This window comes from Fukomys damarensis, unplaced genomic scaffold (assembly GCF_012274545.1).
Source record: "Fukomys damarensis isolate Sample0158 unplaced genomic scaffold, DMR_v1.0_HiC HiC_scaffold_37, whole genome shotgun sequence".
Taxonomy (NCBI): domain Eukaryota; kingdom Metazoa; phylum Chordata; class Mammalia; order Rodentia; family Bathyergidae; genus Fukomys; species Fukomys damarensis.
The window spans coordinates 14,997,450-15,020,287 of NW_022900949.1; the positions used below are offsets into that span (position 1 = coordinate 14,997,450).

The 22,838-nt window shown below is 35.7% G+C and overlaps 1 protein-coding gene across 1 annotated transcript; it reads right to left on the reverse strand.

Annotated features, from left to right (window-relative positions):
- Positions 1 to 9,188: 9,188 nt before the first annotated feature.
- LOC104867626 (olfactory receptor 7E24-like) lies at positions 9,189 to 10,124 on the reverse strand. The gene has a single exon (XM_033759653.1). The coding sequence runs from the start codon at positions 10,050 to 10,052 to the stop codon at positions 9,189 to 9,191; it is 864 nt and encodes a 287-aa protein (XP_033615544.1). The 5' UTR covers positions 10,053 to 10,124.
- Between the last annotated feature and the right edge of the window lie 12,714 nt (positions 10,125 to 22,838).

Consider the following 22,838-nt stretch of genomic DNA (forward strand, 5'->3'; position numbering starts at 1 on the left):
TTCGTTTCCAATATTTCATTTTCTCATATTTTTTATTTTCCCTTATTTCCTTTCCCACTTCACATACAGCTTTTGCCCTTTTCTTCCTATTTTGCATTTTCAATGGTGTGATTCTTTTAATTATTTTGGAGTGATACCCATGAAAGGGAATGAAATAAAAGGGATAAAAATAACAAAGAAGTTAAATTGTTACTACTTACTGATGATATGATACTGTATATAGAAGATCCAAAAAACTCTGCCAAAACACTGCTTGACTTAATTGAAAAAATCAATAGAGTAGCATTATACAAAATCAACGTTCACAACTCAATAGCCTTCTTCTATACAAATAACAGATTCACAGAGAGAGAAATTAGGGAAACAGTTCCTTTCCCAATAACATCGAAAACAATGAAGCATCTAGGAATAGGTCTAACAAAGGAGACCAAAGAGCTCTACACTGAAAATTATAGTACTCTGAAAAAGAGATAGAAGAGGATATAAGAAGATGGAAAGATACCCCATGCTAGTCAAGGTTGATAGCCTTTTCCAACTCATTTCCCCTAGAGTTTGCTGTTGTTGAACTGGAAGTCTGTCTTTGTCTCTTGATTAAGTATTTTCTCAATTTTATTTTTGTTGTTGCATTGTCCTTGGTTTAATTCTTGGTCCAGTACTTTGATCTTCTGTTAGCTTTTGTGTCTCTAATGACCCATAGACCCTATTATTTTCATAATATTGAAAAGGACAGCTCATTAAATCAATAAAAAAAACTTTAGCCCAATTGATATGATCAGCAACATAATAACATCAAGGACAGCGTAAAAAATTACCATTTGTGATAGCTATTAATCAATCGCCCTTAAACCACGTGAATTAAATCAAACTTGAGGAGCAGCCCAAGATAGGTTTATCTTGAATAAACTCTTTAATATATCCACTTTACCCTGTAGAATTGGAACAGAGACAGAGTTAGGAGGAGAGGAATAGAAATGTAGAAGAACTGGAGGTTTCAAGTGAAGCCAGAGGACAAAAGCTGACCACACAAACTTTATAAACTGTTGAAGACAAGAGGGAAAACAAGAGTGCAAGAACAAAAACAAGAATAGAACAACTTACGAGTAATGGGGACTCACTTTGCTTTGAAATTAATGACCTTGAGTGAAGGAAAGAGAAGAAAAGAAAAGAAAGTAAAGCGAAGAAGAAATCCAAATTAGGACAAGAACTGGAACAAAAAGGGAGGTGAAGAATAATGTGGGGAGCAAGAGACTAAGTGGAAGAAGGAAGGCATAAAAAAACAAAGAATTTCAGAATGGGATCAGGAAAAGAAAGAAGACAAAGAATATGAAGGGCCTTTTTCAAACTATATCTCTGCTGTCATAATGGACAATCTGCGTAGCCATGTGCAGAAATAAGTCCTTTAGTCTCAGCCAGGAGATGACTCAACCTGGAGAATCAGGTTGAATTCAAACTGCAAAGCCCAAATTAAGCTCCCTGACTTCCTGCAGGGTTCAACTCTGCAAGGTTCTGCTACAGATTCCCTCTGCCCATTCTCTGAAGAAAGTCCGAGCTCTGATGGAATGTGGTGATCCTTCTAACTTAACAGCTATGGTCTTCCAATGTGCCTTTATTGCAGTTGCTCATTTATGTTCTACCTTCTGTTGCTCAGTAAAATGACCTCTATGACCACTTTTGCCTCTGCAGTGTGGTTCCAGGAATTGGCACAATCAGGAGGCCCAAGAAATAGGTATGGCGGTATGTTGCAAGGGCAACTGCGTGGCTAACCATTCCTCACTGCTCTGCTGAATGAAGGCTGGGGCACTAGCATTGGTGGGCTTCCTGCACCAAGGATATTCTTGATTAAGGAAATAAATATATATGTACTGAATAATTACATGTCCACACTTTCTATGATCTTTGTGATCTATAAACTACAATTCCTAAATAGATGCACCTTATGTCACCCACTGCTTCCCTCTGTGATCTTTCAGGAGCCTCCAATATGGAATGCACAGTGATGAAGAGAATTCTTGCTGGAGAGACAAAGAGAAGTGTATGTTAGATTTCTTCAAGGAGCACCCTGCCACCATTCGCATGATTAGGTGCCTTGTGGCTCTAAGCATACACCTCTATTCACTGTTTTGAAATGAAGCTCCTATGACAAATTGCATCACAAGGTAGTGTTCTTTTTTTAATTGAGTTTATTGATACATTTTAAGGATACAGTACAGTTACATTCATTATTGGGATCTTGTACCTCTACATGACAGGTCTTGGTTCTCATTTTTCCCCTTGTCTCCGCCCTCCCCTCACCCCCTCTTCCCTTCCCATTTACAAACACTTATTTCCATCTTTTCATTCTCTCACATTTTTTTCTTTTCTCTTATTACCCTTCCCCTACCCATCTCACCTTCCCTACACCTTTAGTCCCTGTCTTCCAAATTCACAATGTTGGTTATCTCAGGATATTATGCTTTTTCATAAAGTAAAATAATGTGGCACTTCTAGCATAGGGAAGACTATGAGGATGAATGCAAGCAATCTACAGAGAACACAGAGCCCAGCACCTAACACTCAAGAATAGCTCAATAACTATTCCTGATGTTAAGGAAACTATATTTATCCTAAGCCTCCTCATCATCCCATTCATAATCCTTTTGAAATGCTTTGCAAACTTTTAAAATTTTCATTATCAGATAAAATGGATGTGATATCTATGGGAAATAGATTAAATATGGGAAGAAAGCAAAATTTTGAGAATTCATGGCCCTCATCATGAACATATACATAAATATCACAGCACTCATAGTTCAAAATTTGAGCATGCGTATTCTACCACTTGGCTACCCAAATGACATGACTGTCACCATTATGAGGAAACAGTACTGCTCATGGTCCTTCCTCCACCCATCTCCCTCAGCACTTACTGGTTTGGGGTATTTCTCTACTGTGACATGATAAAAGAAGGCAGGTCCCATATGGTGCCCAGAGAAAGCTATGGATCTGTACTCAGAATTGACTTGAGTTCAGTCTCAGTTGGTATCTTCCTGATTCAGAGAACTAAAGGAGCAGTAGTCACAGGTTTGGTGTCACTTGCACTGGAGTCATCAAACCAAAGGAGATTGAAAGTCAGCTTACTGATAGAATGAGCCATGGATTGATTACATATGAGTATATAACCTTGTAGGCTCAATGAACACAGCTTGTAATTGACCAGTTTTAACCAAGTTATCATAATCTCTAAGGACTTCCTGAAATTAATGGAAAGAAAAAAATAAATTTAATTCCCATGAAAGATTTCTTCACTCTGTCTTGACTCAGTCTAGAGAATATTTGTCCCTGCTACACACTGGTTATGTCCCTTTAATTTTTCACAGATATACTTGCTTTTTATTTCTATTTTTTATTTTATTAAAATAAACATAATAAAAGATGATTTTAACACTGGAACTAAATGGCATTCATTACATTCACATTGTGGTAAAGTTAATACTATCAGTTATCTCCAAATCCTCTCTTTCCAAACTGAAACTGCATATTCATTTTTAAAAACTCTGCATTCATCCTTCCCCCAAATGCTGACTGGCAACTAGTATAAAACATCATAGAAACTTAAAACCATTGCAATAGAAAAAAATATGAGCTGAAAGGCAGGATTTATAAGTCTACATGGTAAATTTTACTGCTTTTTCCAAACTACATATCAAATGCATTCCAAAGATAATGCAATTAGACTGCAGAGTCCCCACTGGGTGCTTTTAATGCCCCTATTCCTCAAAATGTATATGAAGAAATTCAGCATAAACTGACCCTGTTGTATATCATTGTAGCCTTAAGGCTGTTTCTAAGACAATTTGAAAAACCCAGGGCCAGCTACATTCCAAGGCCTGTTCTGTAAAATAGGCGAACCACTCTCTGCTGAGACCTACAGGTAGAGGAAGTTTATACAATTGAACCTCAAGTTATTACTGGCCTCTCATGAACAAATTTGGTAAATTGCGTTAATGGAAGATTCATGTGCTTCTTGTTATGTATAGAATGTACTCAGGTAAATATCCAAATTTCAGCTGTACTGCACATCCAGCTCTCAGGAAATGGTTGAGTTCATAAGTTAGGGATCCTCTTTACTTCCCATTTGATGATTGGATTATCAGAATAGAAAAAATAATGTTTAATTAATGAAAAAAGGTCTTTGCAATGGAAAAGAAATATACACTGCACCCATAAAATATGCTTATAATTTGTAGAAGAAAAGAAGGACAAAGGAACCCTTCCCACTTTAAGGAAAAAATTATTCTAATTAAAGGAAATTAAGGACAAAAGTTTAATTTTCTTTAGGACAATAGTACAGAGTCATCTAAAGCAGAAAGTATTTTGAAACTCAGGTTGCAAAATCTATCGACTGAACTAAAGTTAAATTTTTATAATTGGGACACAGGACTACAAAGCACTATTTACACAAAGGTTTTATGTTTCCTATGTTTCCCTCTTTCCCTTCTTCAGGGATGTAAGTGTTCAAATATTGTTTATCATTTTAAAAGTCATTCAGTACATTACTACTATTATCGTGAGCTTTGGTAGGCTTAAATTTGAAGAACTGTAGTGCAGTTAACTACAAATGTTGAATGAAATCACAGAGCAGCTATGTAACATTAGTCTACACTGTACTTGTCAATGATTAAAAAGCAGTGAAATAATAAACACTTTTCAATATTATTTTGTTTTATATGATATTATTTTTGTCAACCCCATAGATATCTGCTGAGGAATATTATTCTTCTCTTTATTTAAGGAAGGAGAAGGAATAACATTAGTCTATAGTGACCTGATGACAGTCCGTCCTTCACTATTTTCTGAATAATTTTCCCCCAAATGAGTGTAAGTACATAATGTATTGCAAACATATAATAATAAAAATGTCGTGTGGTACAGAACATTGATACATTGCATGAATACCTGATCTACTGCTTGTTTTGTAAAAAGATTAAATGAGTAAAACTTATGAAGGAAAAATCATTGAAAAGGATAAAGATCAAATTAACAAAGCTTAAATTTTGAATAAAATATAAAAACTTAGAAAACTTACATAAGATGAATTCTCCCTTTTCTGAACACTATTAAATATAGTGTTAAATATATAAATATATAGTTGTAAATATAAACTATTGGTATTTTGGGGATGAAAGAATCTCTCCTATTTAGAGTTAAGAACATTAAGTCAGGCATGGTGGCACACGCCTGTAATCCCAGCACTCAGAAGGCTGAGACAGGAGGGTTGCTGAGTTCGAGACTGCCTGGCATACATAGTGATTTCCAGGTCAGTCTCAACTACATAGTGAGACCCTGTCTTAAAAAAAAAGTGGCATTAGCACCAAAGAACCTCCAAAGACCAGGCTTCTGTGACAATCTTTGTATGATATTTTAGTAGATCTTCACATTGATCTTCTGGATAGATGGAGAGTGACTCTTTTATTTCTACTACACAAATATGACTGGGCTCTCTCTTAATTAATTAATTGCTCTGTCAAGTAAGATGAAAACATAAAAACTTACAGGAACATTTTAACACACATGTATAAATTCCACATATGGAAATGAGTTTAATAATTTTCTAGCTTATACAATGGTAAGGAGAAATTCATTTTCATATTTATTAAATTTATCTAGTGGTTCTCAGACTCATAAGTCAATATAAATACCTGTACTTTACACTATTCAGATAACATTGCCTAAGATCCAAAAAATGAGGAATCACTGGTATATTTTTTAGACTTGGGTTAAGAAGCACTACCTTAGAAAGACGCTGCTGTTTATGAATGGTACATTAGTATTTCACATCTTTAATGTCAGAAAAACTGAGGACCAATTTCAAAATATAAATACTTAGCAATATTCACTTTATAACTACTATTTATCGTGGTTTGGATCATCACCTTTTAAGTTTGAAGTCTTGATTTCTATGCATGAATCTGTTCTCCTACATATCTATCCTCCAAATACAAAGACTCTCTTTAATTTGATGGGTAAATTTTCCTGTATGTCTCTATGATGATTTAGATTTACACATCCATAAAGTGTTCCTAAATAACTTATCCCTAAAGGACAATTTTCTCCCCTAAATACATATTGCCCCTGAAGTTTACCACTTAACATTGACCATGTACTTTTATGTCTTTCTGTGATGCACATGCATGTATTTATAATATTTTAACTGATATACATCATTAATTAGTAGGAACATTATTTAACTTAGAGTTTATTGTCATTACAATCCTTTCAAAATGCCTCTATTTCACAGAAGTCCAAGTTGTATGTATTATGTGGATGAAGGCTTGTTGTTTGACTTCTCCCAACTGATGCATGCTTAATATTACTGTAAACCAACTATATTTATTTTTCAAATAAAAACAGTTATTCTAGTGTATTTCTTAACATTCATGACCAAAATATTATTCAGATTCATGTAGTATATCTTCCAAGATAACTAATCAAGAAAATTTATATTTTTGGGACTCTATTTCCTTTTTGACTCAAATAAGAAACAATGCCTTGGATGGAAGTAAATAAATGAACATTACAGTCATATATATGGACCTCTGACAATGTATAAAGTGTGTGGATTTCTCCGCCTCTCTGTGTTTATGCTGACTGATGGAAACAGAGTGTCTAATACTCATAACCAAACATCATGTGACAGTAATATTGGAATGTAATACATATTGTGCTGTTACATTGCTCTTAAATAAAGAATTCAGTTGTTCAGGAAATAATAATTTTCCTGATGAATACAATTATCAAATCCCTCAGAAATTGGAGGTCTAAAATTCTCTCACCCTAACAATTGGTTTACATGCTCTTCTCTTGGTACTTATTTTGCTCCTCTTATGCTCACACAAATTTACCCATGGTCTTTAAATGGCTTAAAGTTATAATGCCTTCAGTGGTATTATGGTCCAAGACCATATGTCCAAGACCTAGAAACAAAGCCTAGTCTGTGAAACATTCCTGAAGGACACAATTTCAGGTAGGAAAACACCAAATTCTTGAAATCACAGTGATGGCCAAGATTTTGAAAGGGAGGAAAGAACTATGCAATATTTCACAGATTTTTTTTTGTGATACCTTCTCTGTAACAAACACACTGTAGGATCTAGGGAATCAGGAGAAAAACAATTGCTCTCTAAATACAAAGCATATACTTACATAAAAGCAAAATTAAATTACAACTTTATATAAGTAGGAAAACAGCAATTTCAGCTCATAAGAGAATTTGGTGGAACATAGATTAATCTTCTTGTTAGTAATAAATATCTAAGTTATATTTGCCCAATTTTATATTTTTGTCACATATTAACATCATAGAGAGAAACTGTTATTTGTTTCATTGTCAATGCTGTTGCCTCAACTAGAAATCAACATAGATGAGAACACTGAGTACCAGATTTGCTAACACTGCCATTAAATTAAAGAACTTGTAAATGGAGCTGACAGAAGTAAAAACTAAAGTAGAAATCTCTAGGTAAGTTTAACTAATCTTTTTCATTGTTTTCCAACCATCAAAAACATTTAAATATGGATAAAGAGGTTTTGACTTCAAGTAGAGTTTGCAGCTTGTTGCAGTATCCTGACTAGAAAAGAAATCAGGACCTAAATTTAAACTTCCTTTGCCAATGGAGTGGAATGTTTTTAATATTGCATTACAAGCTGAAAGGATAGTGTAATTCAGGAAAACACAGAGGTCTCTTTCTGTGTTCTGTGCTTTTGATCTCAGCCATTTTTCCTATGGTTGACGGACCAGGTTCCATCTACAGCTTTATCCTATGAGCCCTCAGGCTCCTAGAAGAGGACTACACAGTGAGCAGAAGGTTTCTCTTAGAGTGACAGGAAGGGAAGTGGGTGATTGAGTTCTGGAGAGGACAAACTGCCAGTATTCTCCTACCCATATTCTCTGTATCTAATCAGACAGCTCAATTCAAACAGACCAGAACATGTTGGATATATATGTCATGCTAATTTCTTTTCAATACAACAAAATAATGTGTCATTTATAACCCAGGGAGAGTGTGTAGCCAAATTGAAATAATCTCCATAGAACACTTGGCAATCACAAGGGCATCAATAGTGATCAATGGGGTTATGATTATTGTCACATTCATCCTCATCCTCAAGTGTCCTTCATAATCCTTTTGAAGTTCTCAGGAAAAAGTTTGGAGAAATTCATTTTCTATTGTCTGCATAGGATGTCTTCAAAAAGAAAAACCAACGTGAGAGGAAATCACAACCTCTGGTGAGACTTCTAGAACCCCAGCCACAATCATATACATAAATTGTACAGCACTCAGGGCTAAAATTTTGCCCATTTGGCTGCCGAAGCAAAATGGTTGTCCTGATGATATACATGCAATGTTCCTGATAGTCCTTCCTCCATCCTTCATGTATTTCACTTTGGGATACTTTTCTGTAGTTTCCTGACAAGGTAGAAAATCCAGTGTCCTTTCTCTACCCATTTCCCAGTGAAAACCTTTGCTCTGTCCTCAGGATAGATTTTCATGCATTCACACACAGGAGGTTTCATACTCAGGCAGCCATAGGATAAAACATCACAAGTATGGGGCCTGCAGAACTACAGCCATCGAACAACTTCTGTTGGCAAGAACTGAACATTAACTATTATATGCACTTGGAGAGTCAATGCATAGAGCTCACAGCCATATTGGTCCATCACAAACACTAAGGACTTTCTAATATTAATGGGAGAAAAAAGAAAAATAAATCTCCAGTATATTGGGGGGTTCATCCAGTAAGAAAAGGAAGTTTAGTTTTATATTCTTTTCTTTTCAAAATGTATTGGGTTTTTTTGTTTTCATTTTATTATGGTACAAGTTTCAATTAAAAATGGACAATATTCACGATTTTGTAGTGCAGATATCTATGGCACTAATTATGCTCATGCTATAGTAAATTTAACTCCAAATCCCACTTAAACAAATTGTTCATTTTTCACAAGCAAAACTTTGTTTTCATTAAAAATCCCAATACTTTCCATGTTCAAACAATGACTACCACTCTTTTAGTATGCTAAATATGTGGTGAAATTTTAAAATCATTGAATGCAAAAAAAATGTGATTACAGAAGTAGAATGTACAGGTATAAATATTTATTTTTGCTGTCTTGTATATATTTTTACTGGATACCACAGGTCCTAAGATTAGAATTTTCTACAGTGGAGCCTGCTCAAGCTACTTTTGATGTCCTTGTTCCTCAGGGCATAGATAAATGGATTAAGCATTGGGGTGACCAATGTGTAAATGACAGAGGCCACCAAACAAGATGTGGGAGATTGTGATACAGATGAACCAAAGTACACACCAATGCTTGTTCCATAAAATAAGCTAACAACTGAGAGGTGAGACCCACATGTAGAGAAAGCTTTAAACTTCCCTCCTGGTGATGGGACTCTCAGAATGGAATAAATAATTTTATAGTAAGATAAAAATATCCCTGAGATGGGAAAAAATCCAAATAACACAGTAAGAATGTACTGTAAAATGTTGCTGGAAAATTTTTCAGAAGAGTTAAGATTAAGGAGTTGAGCAGGGTTACAGAAGAAATTGGAAATGAGCATATCCTTGAAGTAGTTAAATTGTAAGACAATCAAATTGTGGAGCTGAGAGTCCAAGAGACTAAACAAAAAAGACAGCAGAACTAAAAAGCCACAGTTTCGAGTATTCATAATGATGGGATACTGCAGGGGGTGACAGATGGCCACAAACCGGTCATAGGCCATCACAGTCAGAAGCATATCATCCATACATATAAATATAATAAACAGAGACATCTGTGTGAGGCAGCCCACATAGGAGATGACCCTGCTGTGAGTTACGATGTCCACAATCATTTTTGGTATTGTGGTGGAGACTGAACAGATGTCAGCCAAGGACAGGTTGGAGAGGAAGAAGTACATGGGGGTGTGGAGGTGGGAGTCAGAGCTGACAACCAGGATGATGAGCAGGTTCCCAAGCACTGTGAGCAGGTACATAAACAGGAACAGTCCAAAGAGGACAGGCTGCATGTCTGGGTCCTCTGAGAAGCCCAGGAGATGAAATTCAGAGATCTGTGTTAGATTTTCTGCTTTTATGTTGCTTGAACACCTTTAGAAGAAAAAAAAAAAGTTGGAAGAAAAGAGGCTCATAAACAAGTACACTGTATTGTGAATGTATTTTGAATTCATGTATTCAAACATAAATTATTCACACTTGCAATCCATATACCTTCAGAAGTATTTCTCAGTTGTGATAAAACTGGTTCCCCTGGGAAATTTTCCTTATTGTTATTTGTGTTATTCTCTTCCTTCCATACCTACCCGCTTTAGATGAATTCAACAGCATTATAGCCAAAATATATTAGCAATGATCCATGATCACAACAAATTATAGCATCCACTTTTAATTAAAAATAAATAGTAAGTGGGGTTAGGGATTGAGCTCAATTTTTCCACCACCTCCATCATGCAAGATCCCGAGTTTAATCCGTGGTACAAAAAATACATAAATAAATAAAGAGTAAATATTGTCCTGTCCCCTTTGAGAAAAAATATTCAAATGGTAATTAAAATCATTAAAGCATATTTATCTAACACCAAGCTTCAATAGCCCTATACTTAGAATACCTAAAATAACTCCACAAAAATTAGAACTGCATCATATTAACAAACCAAACTGATATGATAGTTCATTTCTAAATATAGGTTCGGGCCAGTTATCACCATAAAGTTTTTCATCATTCTTGGATTCCTGTTTTCTCTTTTTCATGCAAGTAATTTTTCACTCCAATGAAATTTCACTCAAGTGAAGTTTGTCTTTAAGAAATATAATTTGTAGCCTTGGACTTTGTGAAAATTTTATAAACTTTGTTTCTTTGAATGCACACAATCAGATCGCTATCCACAAATGTGGCATTAGTGTATACCGCAAAAGACAATGATTGTGTGTGTGTGTGTGTGTGTGTGTGTGTGTGTGTGTGTAGCAGAGATTGAATTTGGGACCTTGCACTGTTGAAGCAGATGGCGGAACCACTGATCTAAATCTCATGCACAAGTCAATTACTTAAAGTACCAAAACATAGCTAGGCATTGTGGCACATACCCATAATTCCAGTGTTCTGGAAGACTGATTGAAAGTTTGAACCTAATCTAGGAAACATTGACTTAGCACAGTCCTGTTTCAAATTTTTAAAAATTTAAAATAGAGCTGGATGTTTAATCTTAGGGTCAATCCTCAGCAGGTCCCCATAGAAGTAATGAAATATTAAGAAACACTTTTTAAATAATTTGTTTTCATCCACTAGTTTATTTTTGTAAAAGCCATATATTGATAAGATTTGTGCTGTGAAAACAGATATGTGATTATTTTATTGCATTAAACTATATTCTTTCTGAGGGTATATTTTAGGTATACAATATAATGACATTCATCATTGGAGATTTGTACCTCTAAATAATATATATTGATTTATATTTTCCCACTTCCCCTGCCCTACATTCAACCCCTCCACCACTCTCTATTTACAAATACTTTGTTTCCTTTTTTCATTTTGTCATGTTCATTTCATTCACCTCTTTCCTTTCCCTTACCCACTAATCTATATCCTTAAGGAACCTGGGACTGCTCTTGCAATGCTCTTCTGATCACATATCATCTCCCTGAAAATGAAGGACTTTAGCTCCATTGTCACTACTAAGGCCCAGGTTTGAGACCTCACCTTTTCCTATCCCTGGTTAAAAGGCTTTCAAATAAATCTTCCAGAAAACATGGGTTATAATGCTCTTGTTTCAGCTACCTCAAGAAAAGTGGAGTTCATTGTTTTGTCAGCTCATACTGTGATACAATTTGGAATCAATGCAAAAGAGGAAAGTAAAGGAAATAAACTTATTTGGCAATTTGTCTATTACAATACAACAACAAGTGTTTACTTTTGTGCTGTTTTAAAGAAAGTTGAAAATGCCCAGTAGTGGGGTTCAGCAGGGTGGTAGAGCACTTGTCTGCAACGTACAAGACCATGGGATGTATCCACACCACCACAAAACAAAAACAAATAAAAAAAGAAACAACAAAAATAGTTACATGCATAGACTAGTGCTTTTCACTTTCACAGATCAATGTATCAAACTGGAGACTTTTAAAATATGTGGATGCTCTGATTAAATTAAACCTATCTAATCAACATATTTGCTGAGAAGTGGTGCACATAATTATTTATGCATATGATTACAAAATGATTCTCTGAAGCCTTGGAATGATGTGAAAGATTGCAACGTGTCTAATATGTGTCAGCTCCAACAGTAAGGCTTGCATGCCTATTTCTCTATGTGTCTCTTTTGCTTTCTGTATACTCTCTGACATGCTCTTTGAATAACTGAATATTATTGATGCAATAAAATAGGAAAACAATAATTTTAAATCACAAGATAATTTAGTAGAATGAAGTGAAGATAATTCTTACTGTTGTGAATAACTAAATTCCAGTTCCTCTGTTTGTACTCATCACATGTTAATATCATAGAAAACATTGATTCTCTGTTTCATTCATTATCAATACAGTAGTATGAACTAGCATTCCACTCAGATAAAGTAATGAGCTTAGAAATATTAACAAACTTCCCTGTGTTCAAGACTCAACATACCTGGACTAAAGATACATAAATTAAAATTTCAAACTGTGAGTAAAATACCCTAAACAAGCACAGGGACAGTAATCTTAACTGCAGATACACTTTTAAACTATTTCCAATTTCCACAGTGTGAAGGAAAGTAAGACCTGACTTTACATTTGCTTTTGAGATTAAGTGAGCAGACACAAAATTTCAAAAGGATATTCACAGCCACAAGGATGATCTCTAGTGAGAAAATAGCAATCTCTGATGAATTTTCAGTGACTGCTCTTTCTCTGACCATTGGCTCTGAACATGGCCATTCTTCCTCTACCTGATACAGCTGCTGCCACAAACTGATGTCTGTAGTGCCCCCTCAAAGAGGAGTTCACAGTGAGAAAGGGACTTCTTCCAAAAATGACAGGCCTTATTGATAATTTTTTGCACAACTATATGCTCCCATTCAGCATGCCAAATTGCATGATGGTCCTGCTGCTGGGAAAGCAATGATCCTGATGGATAGTCCCTCTTCCATCCATCGTATCCCTCAGCACTCACTGCTTTCCGCTGCTGCTCTGCTGAGCAATGACAAAAGTCTTCAGATCCAATGTCTCTGTTCTGAATGAAGGCACAGGATCTTTCATCATACTCGACACAAATGCTTGGTCAGATAAGAGTCTCCTGATCCAGATTATGAGGTTGGAAGACAAAAAGGTGTGGTTCAAACTGCACTAAAGGTCTGAAGGCACAAGACATTCACTGTTATATATCCTTAAAGACTTAAAGCACAAAGATCATAATCACCTAATCAAGTCCATATGTAGCCAGTCTCTAAGGACTCCCTAACATTCATGGCAGAAGAACAAGGAATAATGAAAGTCAGCAAGTCTTTGTGAAGTATTCCTCAAATCAAGAGGAAGCACATGTGTACTATGACCATTTCTGTTGTTTTTATCAACATCCACCAGCTTTTTATGCCTATTTTTATTACAATAAACTTAAATATTTTTATTAAGTAAATTTCTAGGTTTTAGGTGTACAATCAACTTTTATTCATCATTGGGATCTTGTGTCTTATATGACACAAGGTTATTTTTTACCCATTCCCCTGCCCCCTTCAACCCCTCCGCCCTTTCCTACTTACAAAGACTTTGTTTCCATTTTTTATTTTTCTTATATCTTTTCACTTCCTTTCTTATCTTTCTCCTACCCCTCATACTTCCCTACTCCTTTAGACCTTTTCTTCCTAGTACACAATATCAATTATACATGTTTATTATTATTTATACTTTTAGTTTATCATACCAGAGAAAACTATTTAGTATTTACACATGTATATCCTATTAATTTCACTTAATATTATGGCCTCACTGTACATCTACTTAACTATAAATGCCTCTAGTTTCTCATTTATTTATGTCTGAGTAGTACTTCATTATGTTTAAAAAAAGAAATTTTTATCCAGTCAGGATGTTCTTAATATTCCATTTCTCAGATTGCCAAAATAGGGATTCAACATCAGACTGAGACTAGTATAAATGACTGAGTCCACCATCACTTTTTCAGAGGACATAATACTTTTGAAACATAGTAGGTTCCAGTGTTTGTTCCATAAGATAAAACGCAATGACTAACAAGTGTGATTCATTCCAGATTGCAGAAGGCTTTGTACTTCCAACCTGTTGCTTGATTCTCACAATGGAGGAAACACTTTTGTAGTAAGAGAATGGGATCCCTGTAATGGGAAAAGATACCAAATGTGGCTCCAATAAAATATTGGTTAATATTGCTTGATAAGGTGTAAGAAGACAAAAAATGAAAGATTAAGAAGTGTGAAAAAGAAATAAGAAAGCTGCAAGCTTGAACTACATAAAGCATAAGGCCACAAAATTATGCAGGTAGAGCGTCCAAGAGGTAATCACAAAATACACCAAATTTAAGAATACGCAGAGTTGAGTTCCATGATGACTGAGTAATGCAGTGGTGACAGATGGCCACCAAACACTCATAAGTCATCACAGAGAGAATCATGTCATCCATACATGCAAGAAGCATCAAAAACATGTGTGTCAGGCATCCTACACAGGAGATAAACCTACTGTGAGTTGGGGTGTCCACAATCATCTTTAGGAACTGTGAGAGAGATGAAACTCAGATGTTGGCCAAGGACAAGTTGGAGAAAAGTTTTATGGGAAAGAGGGGGTGACTTTCAGGTCTGATGTCCAGGGTGATGAGCAGGTTTCCAAGCACCACAGTGAGTTACATGGATAGGAAGTGTCCCACTAGAATGGGTTTCTGAGAGATCCATGAGCTTGGACTCTGTGACATAATAGATTTTTTTTTTAACCGAGTCTTCATAGGAGCCTTTTGAGAAAGAAGAGAAGATAGAAAGGAAGGTCCACTCTTAACCGTCTTGGTATCATTCAAGTATTCACAACTTATCTATACAAATTTGACATCCATAAACCTTCAGTTTATGAATCTAATTGCATCTCTTATATTATTGTTTTCTGAGTTATTTATCTTCTGGGCACACCTATTTTAGAATCACTCAGCAAAGCACTGACATAAGCTCAAGAATGTTGGTGATAACAAGTCCATGGACACTGTAAAGTACAGCTAACTCTTCAGAATAAGCACAGTTTAAGAAATTACTTTCCTACTGTAAGGGAGAATCATTAATTAAAATACAGAAAGATGATGTAGCACATAACTTATGTTATTCTAAGAGAGTAGCCCAAATTCTGTTTAGTTCAAATATTTAGGAGTAATTTATAAAATATTATTCTAAGAGAGTAGCCCAAATTCTGTTTAGTTCAAATATTTAGGAGTAATTTATAAAATTGTGACTGCATTATTTAACCATTAACTTAATGGTTATATTTCATAATTAAGCAATGTTGTAGGTGCTAATAATATTTCAGTGAGACCCAATTAAAAAGTGAGCATCTAGAGTAATCCTTTTAAAGTCACTTAATGTATAACCGCTATTCTTGAGTATGGTACCAGAAATTTTGCTAAATATGGTCTAGTTAAATGGACAGAATTTTATGAGTTCATGTATCACACAATCATAACAGTGTACAATGCACCAGTCAATGATTAAACAATAATGAATTGCAAACTAATGATTAAAATTATATATTTTATACAGATTTGTTTGCATTATCTACATAAAATACATTAAATATCTTATGTAGAAAGTACCTTTTACTGGGTGTTGGTGAGCAAAACTTCAATCTCAACATTTAAAGAGACATAAGAAGGAGGAGCCCAAGTTAAAAACCAGCCTGTGTAATGTAGCAACCCATGTCTCTAAAAAGTAAAAACATAAAAGGAAGAAGAGGGATCTAGTTCAGTATAAAGTCTGCAGGTTTGATTCAAAGAAAAAAAGAAAGACAAAGGAAGCAAAGAAGGAAGGAAGGAAGGAATGTTGGGAGGGAGGGTGTGGGGGAGAAAGCGAGAGGGGGCAAGAGAGAAAGAAAGAAAGAAAGAAAGAAAGAAAGAAAGAAAGAAAGAAAGAAAGAAAGAAAGAAAGAAAGAAAGAAAGAAAGAAAGAAAGAAAGAAAGAAAGAAAGAAAGAAAGAAAGAAAGAAAGAAAGAGAAAGAAAGAAAGGACATCTTTGCTCTTTGACAGTTTATTGTTGATCAGCATTACAGAATGTTCTGCTAATACTGCTTTCATATTTTCTGATTATGAGCCCTCCTATGAGTGCTTGAGAAGTTTAGATGCAGGAAAAGCCCCAAATCTAAGTTTCAGTCCCAAAATTATTATGCCTTTATAACTAGTTTTCACATCAATCCTTGCTGATACAGAAATTACAGTTTTCGTACTTCAGCTACCTGAATGTAACTTGGGTTCATATTCTGTTCCCTCATCCAAAGTTTAAGCAAGAAGCTATTCAAAAATGAATAATTTGAGAAATACTGTAAGCTTTCCTAGGCAGTGTCCTTATTTGTAAAACAGGGCCAATAATTATCTACTTTATAGTTAAGTTGTAAGAAAAACTTTTGAAACCTAGTGTTCCCAGTCTCATTAATCAATATATTTACCTGTAGATATTTTTAAATATTCAGATATCTTATACTCAGACCAAAACAAATGTAATCAGAATATCTGCTTGTGGCATTTTTGGAGGTCCTTTCTTACAATGGGCTGAGAAATGCTGCCTTAGAATATTACCTGACATTTAGAAAATGCTTCATTAATATTATCTATTACTAATATCAATAACCACTGGTATAAATAATACATATTTCCTATTCAAAATATGAAAATTAATAATATGTGCTCTAGGTCTAATGCTTTGTCACATTAATTATCATATATGAAGTTTGAGTTCTTGCTATCAGCATTATTTCCTTCTGTACATTTTTTTCCCCCAAACTACTACTGTCAGGAATGTGATGGGTATATTTCTCATCTGTGCTTCCTCATCAGTGTTGATTTATGTACTCATTGATAACATAATTTATTTTGTCAAGCTATCCAGCTTCTAGTATACAATCAAATGAAATTAAATTAGCCTTATAAAAATGATCCTGCAAAGGGAAAATATGGGAAAAGAAAAAATTCATGAGAAAACGAAAAAATGGAAATAAATTTTTTGTAAACAGGGAAGCGAGTAGAGGGTGAAGGGAGGGCAGGGGTAAGGAGAAAAACGAGAACCACGACCTATCATGTAAAGGTACAAGAGTCCAATGATGAGTGTAAGTGTACTATATACCTAAAATGTACTAATAAACTCAAAGAGGAAAAAAATAAAAATCAAATTAAAATGATTCTTCATATATGATTACTGGGATTCTATTCACAATGGCTGAGGTATAAAATGAACCTAGAAGCCCATCAACTGATGAATGGGCAAAGACAGTGTGATGTGCATACACAGTGCAGTGCTTTTCAGCCATAAAGAATCAAACACAGCCTTTTTAAGAAAAATGACTGAAAAGGAGGACTTTCTATTAAGTGAAACACACAAAACACAGAAAAGCTAATACTACTGTTCTCATTACATGGGGGTAAATTACATTCACTTGAAAATGGTAAACAGGATAGACTTGGGGAAAGAGAAATTGGATTCTATTACTGTGTGCTATATGTAGTATGGAAAATCACACTTGTTGAATCAGGGAGAGGTCTAGGGAACTGGGTCTCCCCCATGTGGAGACCCTCTGTTTCCCTTACTCATCTCTCCACACACACAGGAATACAAAGCCTGAAGTGAGGCAAAAATCAAAAGTCACTCTGATGCACAATGAGAAACTCCTAACAATATAAAGCAGAAGTCTTACTGACAATATTGTAAAGGTGGCAGGGCAGGGCACACAGCAAGCCAGCTGTATGCTCGAGGTAAATTTCTCAACCTGATTTCTTTGCCTAGTCTACACTTATAAGGGTAAACCAATTTTCTAAAAATAGCTGTTTCTCTGATTGGTGCAATCAAGGCATGAGCCTTTGCTTCTGGAGTGAGCTGAGGTTGACAGGAAGTATCAGCACATAGCAAAAGTGCGCAAAAGTCCCACAAAGAGAAGCCTCCTCCAGGACATCATGTCAGGAGTAAGAATGCACTAAACCTCATTCACATGCACAATTAACATATGGTAATTAAAACGGAAAAAAAAAACCTATGCAGTCTACCATACCTGCTACCTCTGAAATGTACTAGTTTACCTTAACATGTAGTTTTAAGTCTCTCAGTGAACTAATATATCAATATTAAAAGCCTTAATGATGTATGATATAAAATAGAGACATCAATTAATTTTTCAGCGAACCATAACACTGATTAGCTCCAAAGCAGGCTGTAAGAATCAACCCACAATTGGCTTGCTTTAAGAAGTGTGTCTGTCTGAAGCCTACATGCCAAATTCCCAGTAACTCAGGCCCAAATTCCATTACCACAACTAAAACTTGAGTAGAAAGAATGACATTGTTCTAATTACAACCCTATATGTTGTGTACTCTGTTGCTAATTCATGGATGCTTTGTCTTGTCCTTCAAGAGACTTATTTGCATTAATTTCCATAGAAACTGCATGTAGTGCAGCTTGTCTTTAACATAATTGATTCCCAATAAAAGTTAGTTCCTGGAACTGACCCAGGGCCTTTCTCAGTGGCACCCACATTGGTCATCCTGGCACATTGCTTTCTCCTATTTATTTGTCTTTGTGTACTTATTTTGCAGGCCTGCATCAAATATTGGGCAGGCTACTTCAACCTAACTAAAGGGGTATCTTGTAAATTTCTTGTCACTGAGACACAGAATCCAACTCCCAGAATTTAAAGGAGAAGAGCTCATGCCTTCAGTCAGGGGTGGGCTGGCTTCAAAGCAGAGATGTCATGGAAAAGGGGCTCAGCACAGGAAAGTGCTCACCTCATGGCAGCCAGGAGAGAGAGAGAGAGAGAGAGAGAGAGAGAGAGAGAGAGAGAGAGAGAGAGAGAGAGAGAGAGAAGAAGAGAATCCAGGGACAGGAAACACCCTTTCCATATCACACCCCCAATGACTCACCCCCAACCAGGTCCCACCCCTAACAGCACATTTAGCTACTGACATCCTCCATAGACCAATCCTCTGGGGAGTATAGGGCTCCTTGATCCAATCACCTTCCAAACACATGAGATGGGCTGGTGCATTTTAAATCTAAACCATATCACCTCAATTGTACCTAAAATATACCTAAATAGTCTATAGCGCAGCACCCATTACCTCTGAAACATACTGCTTGACAATGACCATTGTTTTAAATCTCACTGTGGGGAAATATATAAACAGGAAAATATTTGACTGATGCATGATATTGATTGAAAAACAGAAATCACTTAGTTTTTCAGTTTATGTTCACTATGATAATCATTTCAAAATTCCTGTGCCTCTGTCTGTCACACAAGTAAGATTTTTCAGATATTCATGGGTAGCAGATAAGTTTCTTAAAACTTTAGCATAGATGTATGATCAATGCTATTACCAATCCCCTATCTTTGCTGTCCCAATAAATAATCATTTTTAAATGCATTCTACTATACTTCACACATACATCAAAATATACCTTCAGTCTGTATACTAACTATCCTTCCATAACTGGTGAAGAAATTTCATCTTTTGAAGGGAGTATCATTTCCATGGGCTCATGGGCTCCCACACAGGATACAGTGCCCTGTGATGGGAGAAGCAAATCAACATTGCAGAACTCTGTAGTCATTCTGCTACAATATGCTGAATGTGTATATGTTGTCTCTAAGGAAAAAACTAAGACATTTAGCACCACATGCCTAGAGCACTCTTTTTCTACCTCCAAGAATCATTTCAATTCAAGGAGGCAATGTAAGTGGACAAGTACAGGGATGTCTTGATAAGTATATCTGAAGGAAGGTGAGCATTGGACAGCCTTAGCTTTTCTATAGGAGTTATTTTCCTGACTATGTTGCACCAGCCCTTTCTTGGCCACACAATGAGAAAAACACTGCTAATGGTGTCACTGTAATGTTGGTTCATCTATGAAACCCCTCCCCAAAGTAGCCTAGTACAGAGATGCTGCTGAGCACTTCATCAAACTGGCCACTGCTAAACCTGATGGGTGGTGCTGTTGAGTGGTACATGTTTGTTGTGGACTGTGGCCAGATCAGGCTATTAACTAAGCATGGTAATGGGGCTGTATGGACTGTTGACTTGTGTGCTCCTTCTGTGGGATTTTGCAAGGAAGTGCTATTGACATTGCATGATGCCACACAGGATTTGGCCACCTGGGGCTGATGAAGTATGTACATCAAAAATCACTGTTGGACTACTGGCATTTATTGTTGAGCCCCTTCACCACTAAGAAGCAATCCATCAATCGTGCTTCATTATTAATACCTATTAACTTGCCTACATAAACCTAATCTCTCATAAAACCATCTCCAGGCTTCAATATCTTGGAAATAAGTTTCACTGACCAGCAAATCAGGCCTCTGTGTGTGTAAACCTCTGTGGCTCTCTGTGCTCATATCACTTAATTAAACTAAGGAGAATAATACCTGTATCCACAATACTCTTCACTGATCAGAAAAGCTGGGAGTTTAAGGATATAATACTCTACAAAGTATCTCAATCTAAGCAGTAAAATTTATATGGATCTTTCTCTTTTTACTTCTTTTTTATTCTCCAAAAATCTTTGCTTGAATGATGAATAAGTGAATTTTTAATATCTTATTCAATGGAATGATAGGCCCATGTATGTGATGCCGACACACACAAGGGTTATTATTTCATGTTCTTTATGACACCCCTAAAAGGAGGAAAGTGCAGACCACATAAGTTGAAACCAAACTGATTCCATCCATTTTCTCAAACTTTAGCATAGTTTTTGCTTTACTATTATGCTGTTGTTGAACCATTATCATCAACAATCTCCAGAAATTTTTCATCTTTACAAACCAAAAACTTGAACACAATATTCAAACTCTCCTTCCCTGCTACCCAAAGATGTGGTAATCACTATTCTCCTAGGAAATGTGACAAGGAATTAAAGTCATCAAAGCCCAGAAAAATAAAGGGGACATCACAGTCAGAAGCATATAATCCATATATCCAAAAAGTACAAAAAGTGACATGTGAGTCAGGCAGCCTACATAAGATATGACCCTGGTGTGAGTTGAGATGCCCACAATCATCTTTGGAACCATGGTAGAGATGAAGCAGATGTCAGCCAAGAAGAGGTTGGAGAGGAAGACATAAATGAGTGTGTGGAGGTAGAGAGTCAGAGCTGAAGGTCAAATGCTGAGCAACTTCCCAAGCACTGTGACCCAGGTACATGGACAGGAAGAGCCCAAAGAGGAGGAACTGATATCCAGGATTATCTCATGAGAGACTCATGAGTCAGAATTCTGGCACATTGTGTCTTTGCATTACTTGGACATCTTTGCAAATGAAAGGAAGATTAGAAAATGTGAAATAAGAATATTATTACCAAACACTATGTCTCACTATCAGCATTATGTGTGTAAATCAAATCTCTTGTGAAGTCTTTACATTTTACCTTATACTTTTCTTCTATTAAGTTTACTGGTACATTTAATGCAAACAATACTGTTACATTTATCATTGAGATCGTGTAGCTTTATATGATATGTCTTTGTCTTTGTTTTATCCCCATTCGCCTGCCCTCACTTCACACCCATTCACATTTCCCCATTTACAGAGACTTTGTTTCCATTTTTTATTGTTTCACATTTTTTCTTTTCCCTTATTTCCTTTCCACTGTGCTTCCCACTTCCTCTTTAGCCATTTTCTTCCTATTTCACACTCCCAATTATACTGTTCAAACCTTATTTACACTTTTATTTTTTACACCATAAAAATTATTCAGTATTTACTCAAGTTTGTTCTGTTTATTTCACTTAAGAGTATATACCCAATGGGCATCCATTTAGCAAAAAATGTCTCTAGTTTCTCATTCTTTATGGTTGAGTAATACTCCATTTTATAGAAAAAAGCACATCTTCTTTATCCAGTCTGCAGCTGGTGGGCAATTGGGCCATGTCCAAATTTTACCTATTATGAACTGTGCCACTACAAGAATGAGTGCACATGTCACTGTGGAGGGATTCTATTTTTTTTCCAACATCAGGTGAATTTTTATTGGTACTTTTTAAGTATACAGTACAGTTACATTAATCATTTGGATCTTGTACATTTACAAGGCAATCTTGGTTCTCATTTTTCCCCATATCCTTGCCCTCGCTTAACTAACCTCCACCTTTTCCCATTTACAAATACTTTATTTCCAAATTTTTTGTTTCTCATTATTTTTTTTCTTTTTTCTTATGTCCTTTCCCCACCCTTCCTAGTTCCCCTACACCTTTAGCCATTTTTTTCCTATTTCACATTATTAATAATGTGATTCTTTTAATTATTTTGGAAAGATACCCAAGAGAGGGAAAGAAATAAAAGGGATAAAGTTAATTATAATCTAAAGCTGTGATATACGTTATTTTAATTTACTTTTTTCTGGTGTTTATTTTGTGTCTTACACTATATTTTTATTTTAATGTAAAACAAATCGATATTAAGAAAATTTTGGAAGGGAGAAAGGAACCCTTCTCCTTTGTTGTTGGGAGTGCATACTGGTGCAACCATTATGCAAATCAATATGGAGATATCTCAAAGAACTAGGACGAGAGGTTCCATTTGACCCAGCCATCCCTCTGTGATACCTTTCCAAAAGAATT

What these genes read in the sequence shown, in the direction of transcription:
- LOC104867626 (XM_033759653.1), bottom strand. Translation starts at nt 10,052, where the DNA reads ATGCAGCCTGTCCTCTTTGGACTGTTCCTGTTTATGTACCTGCTCACA.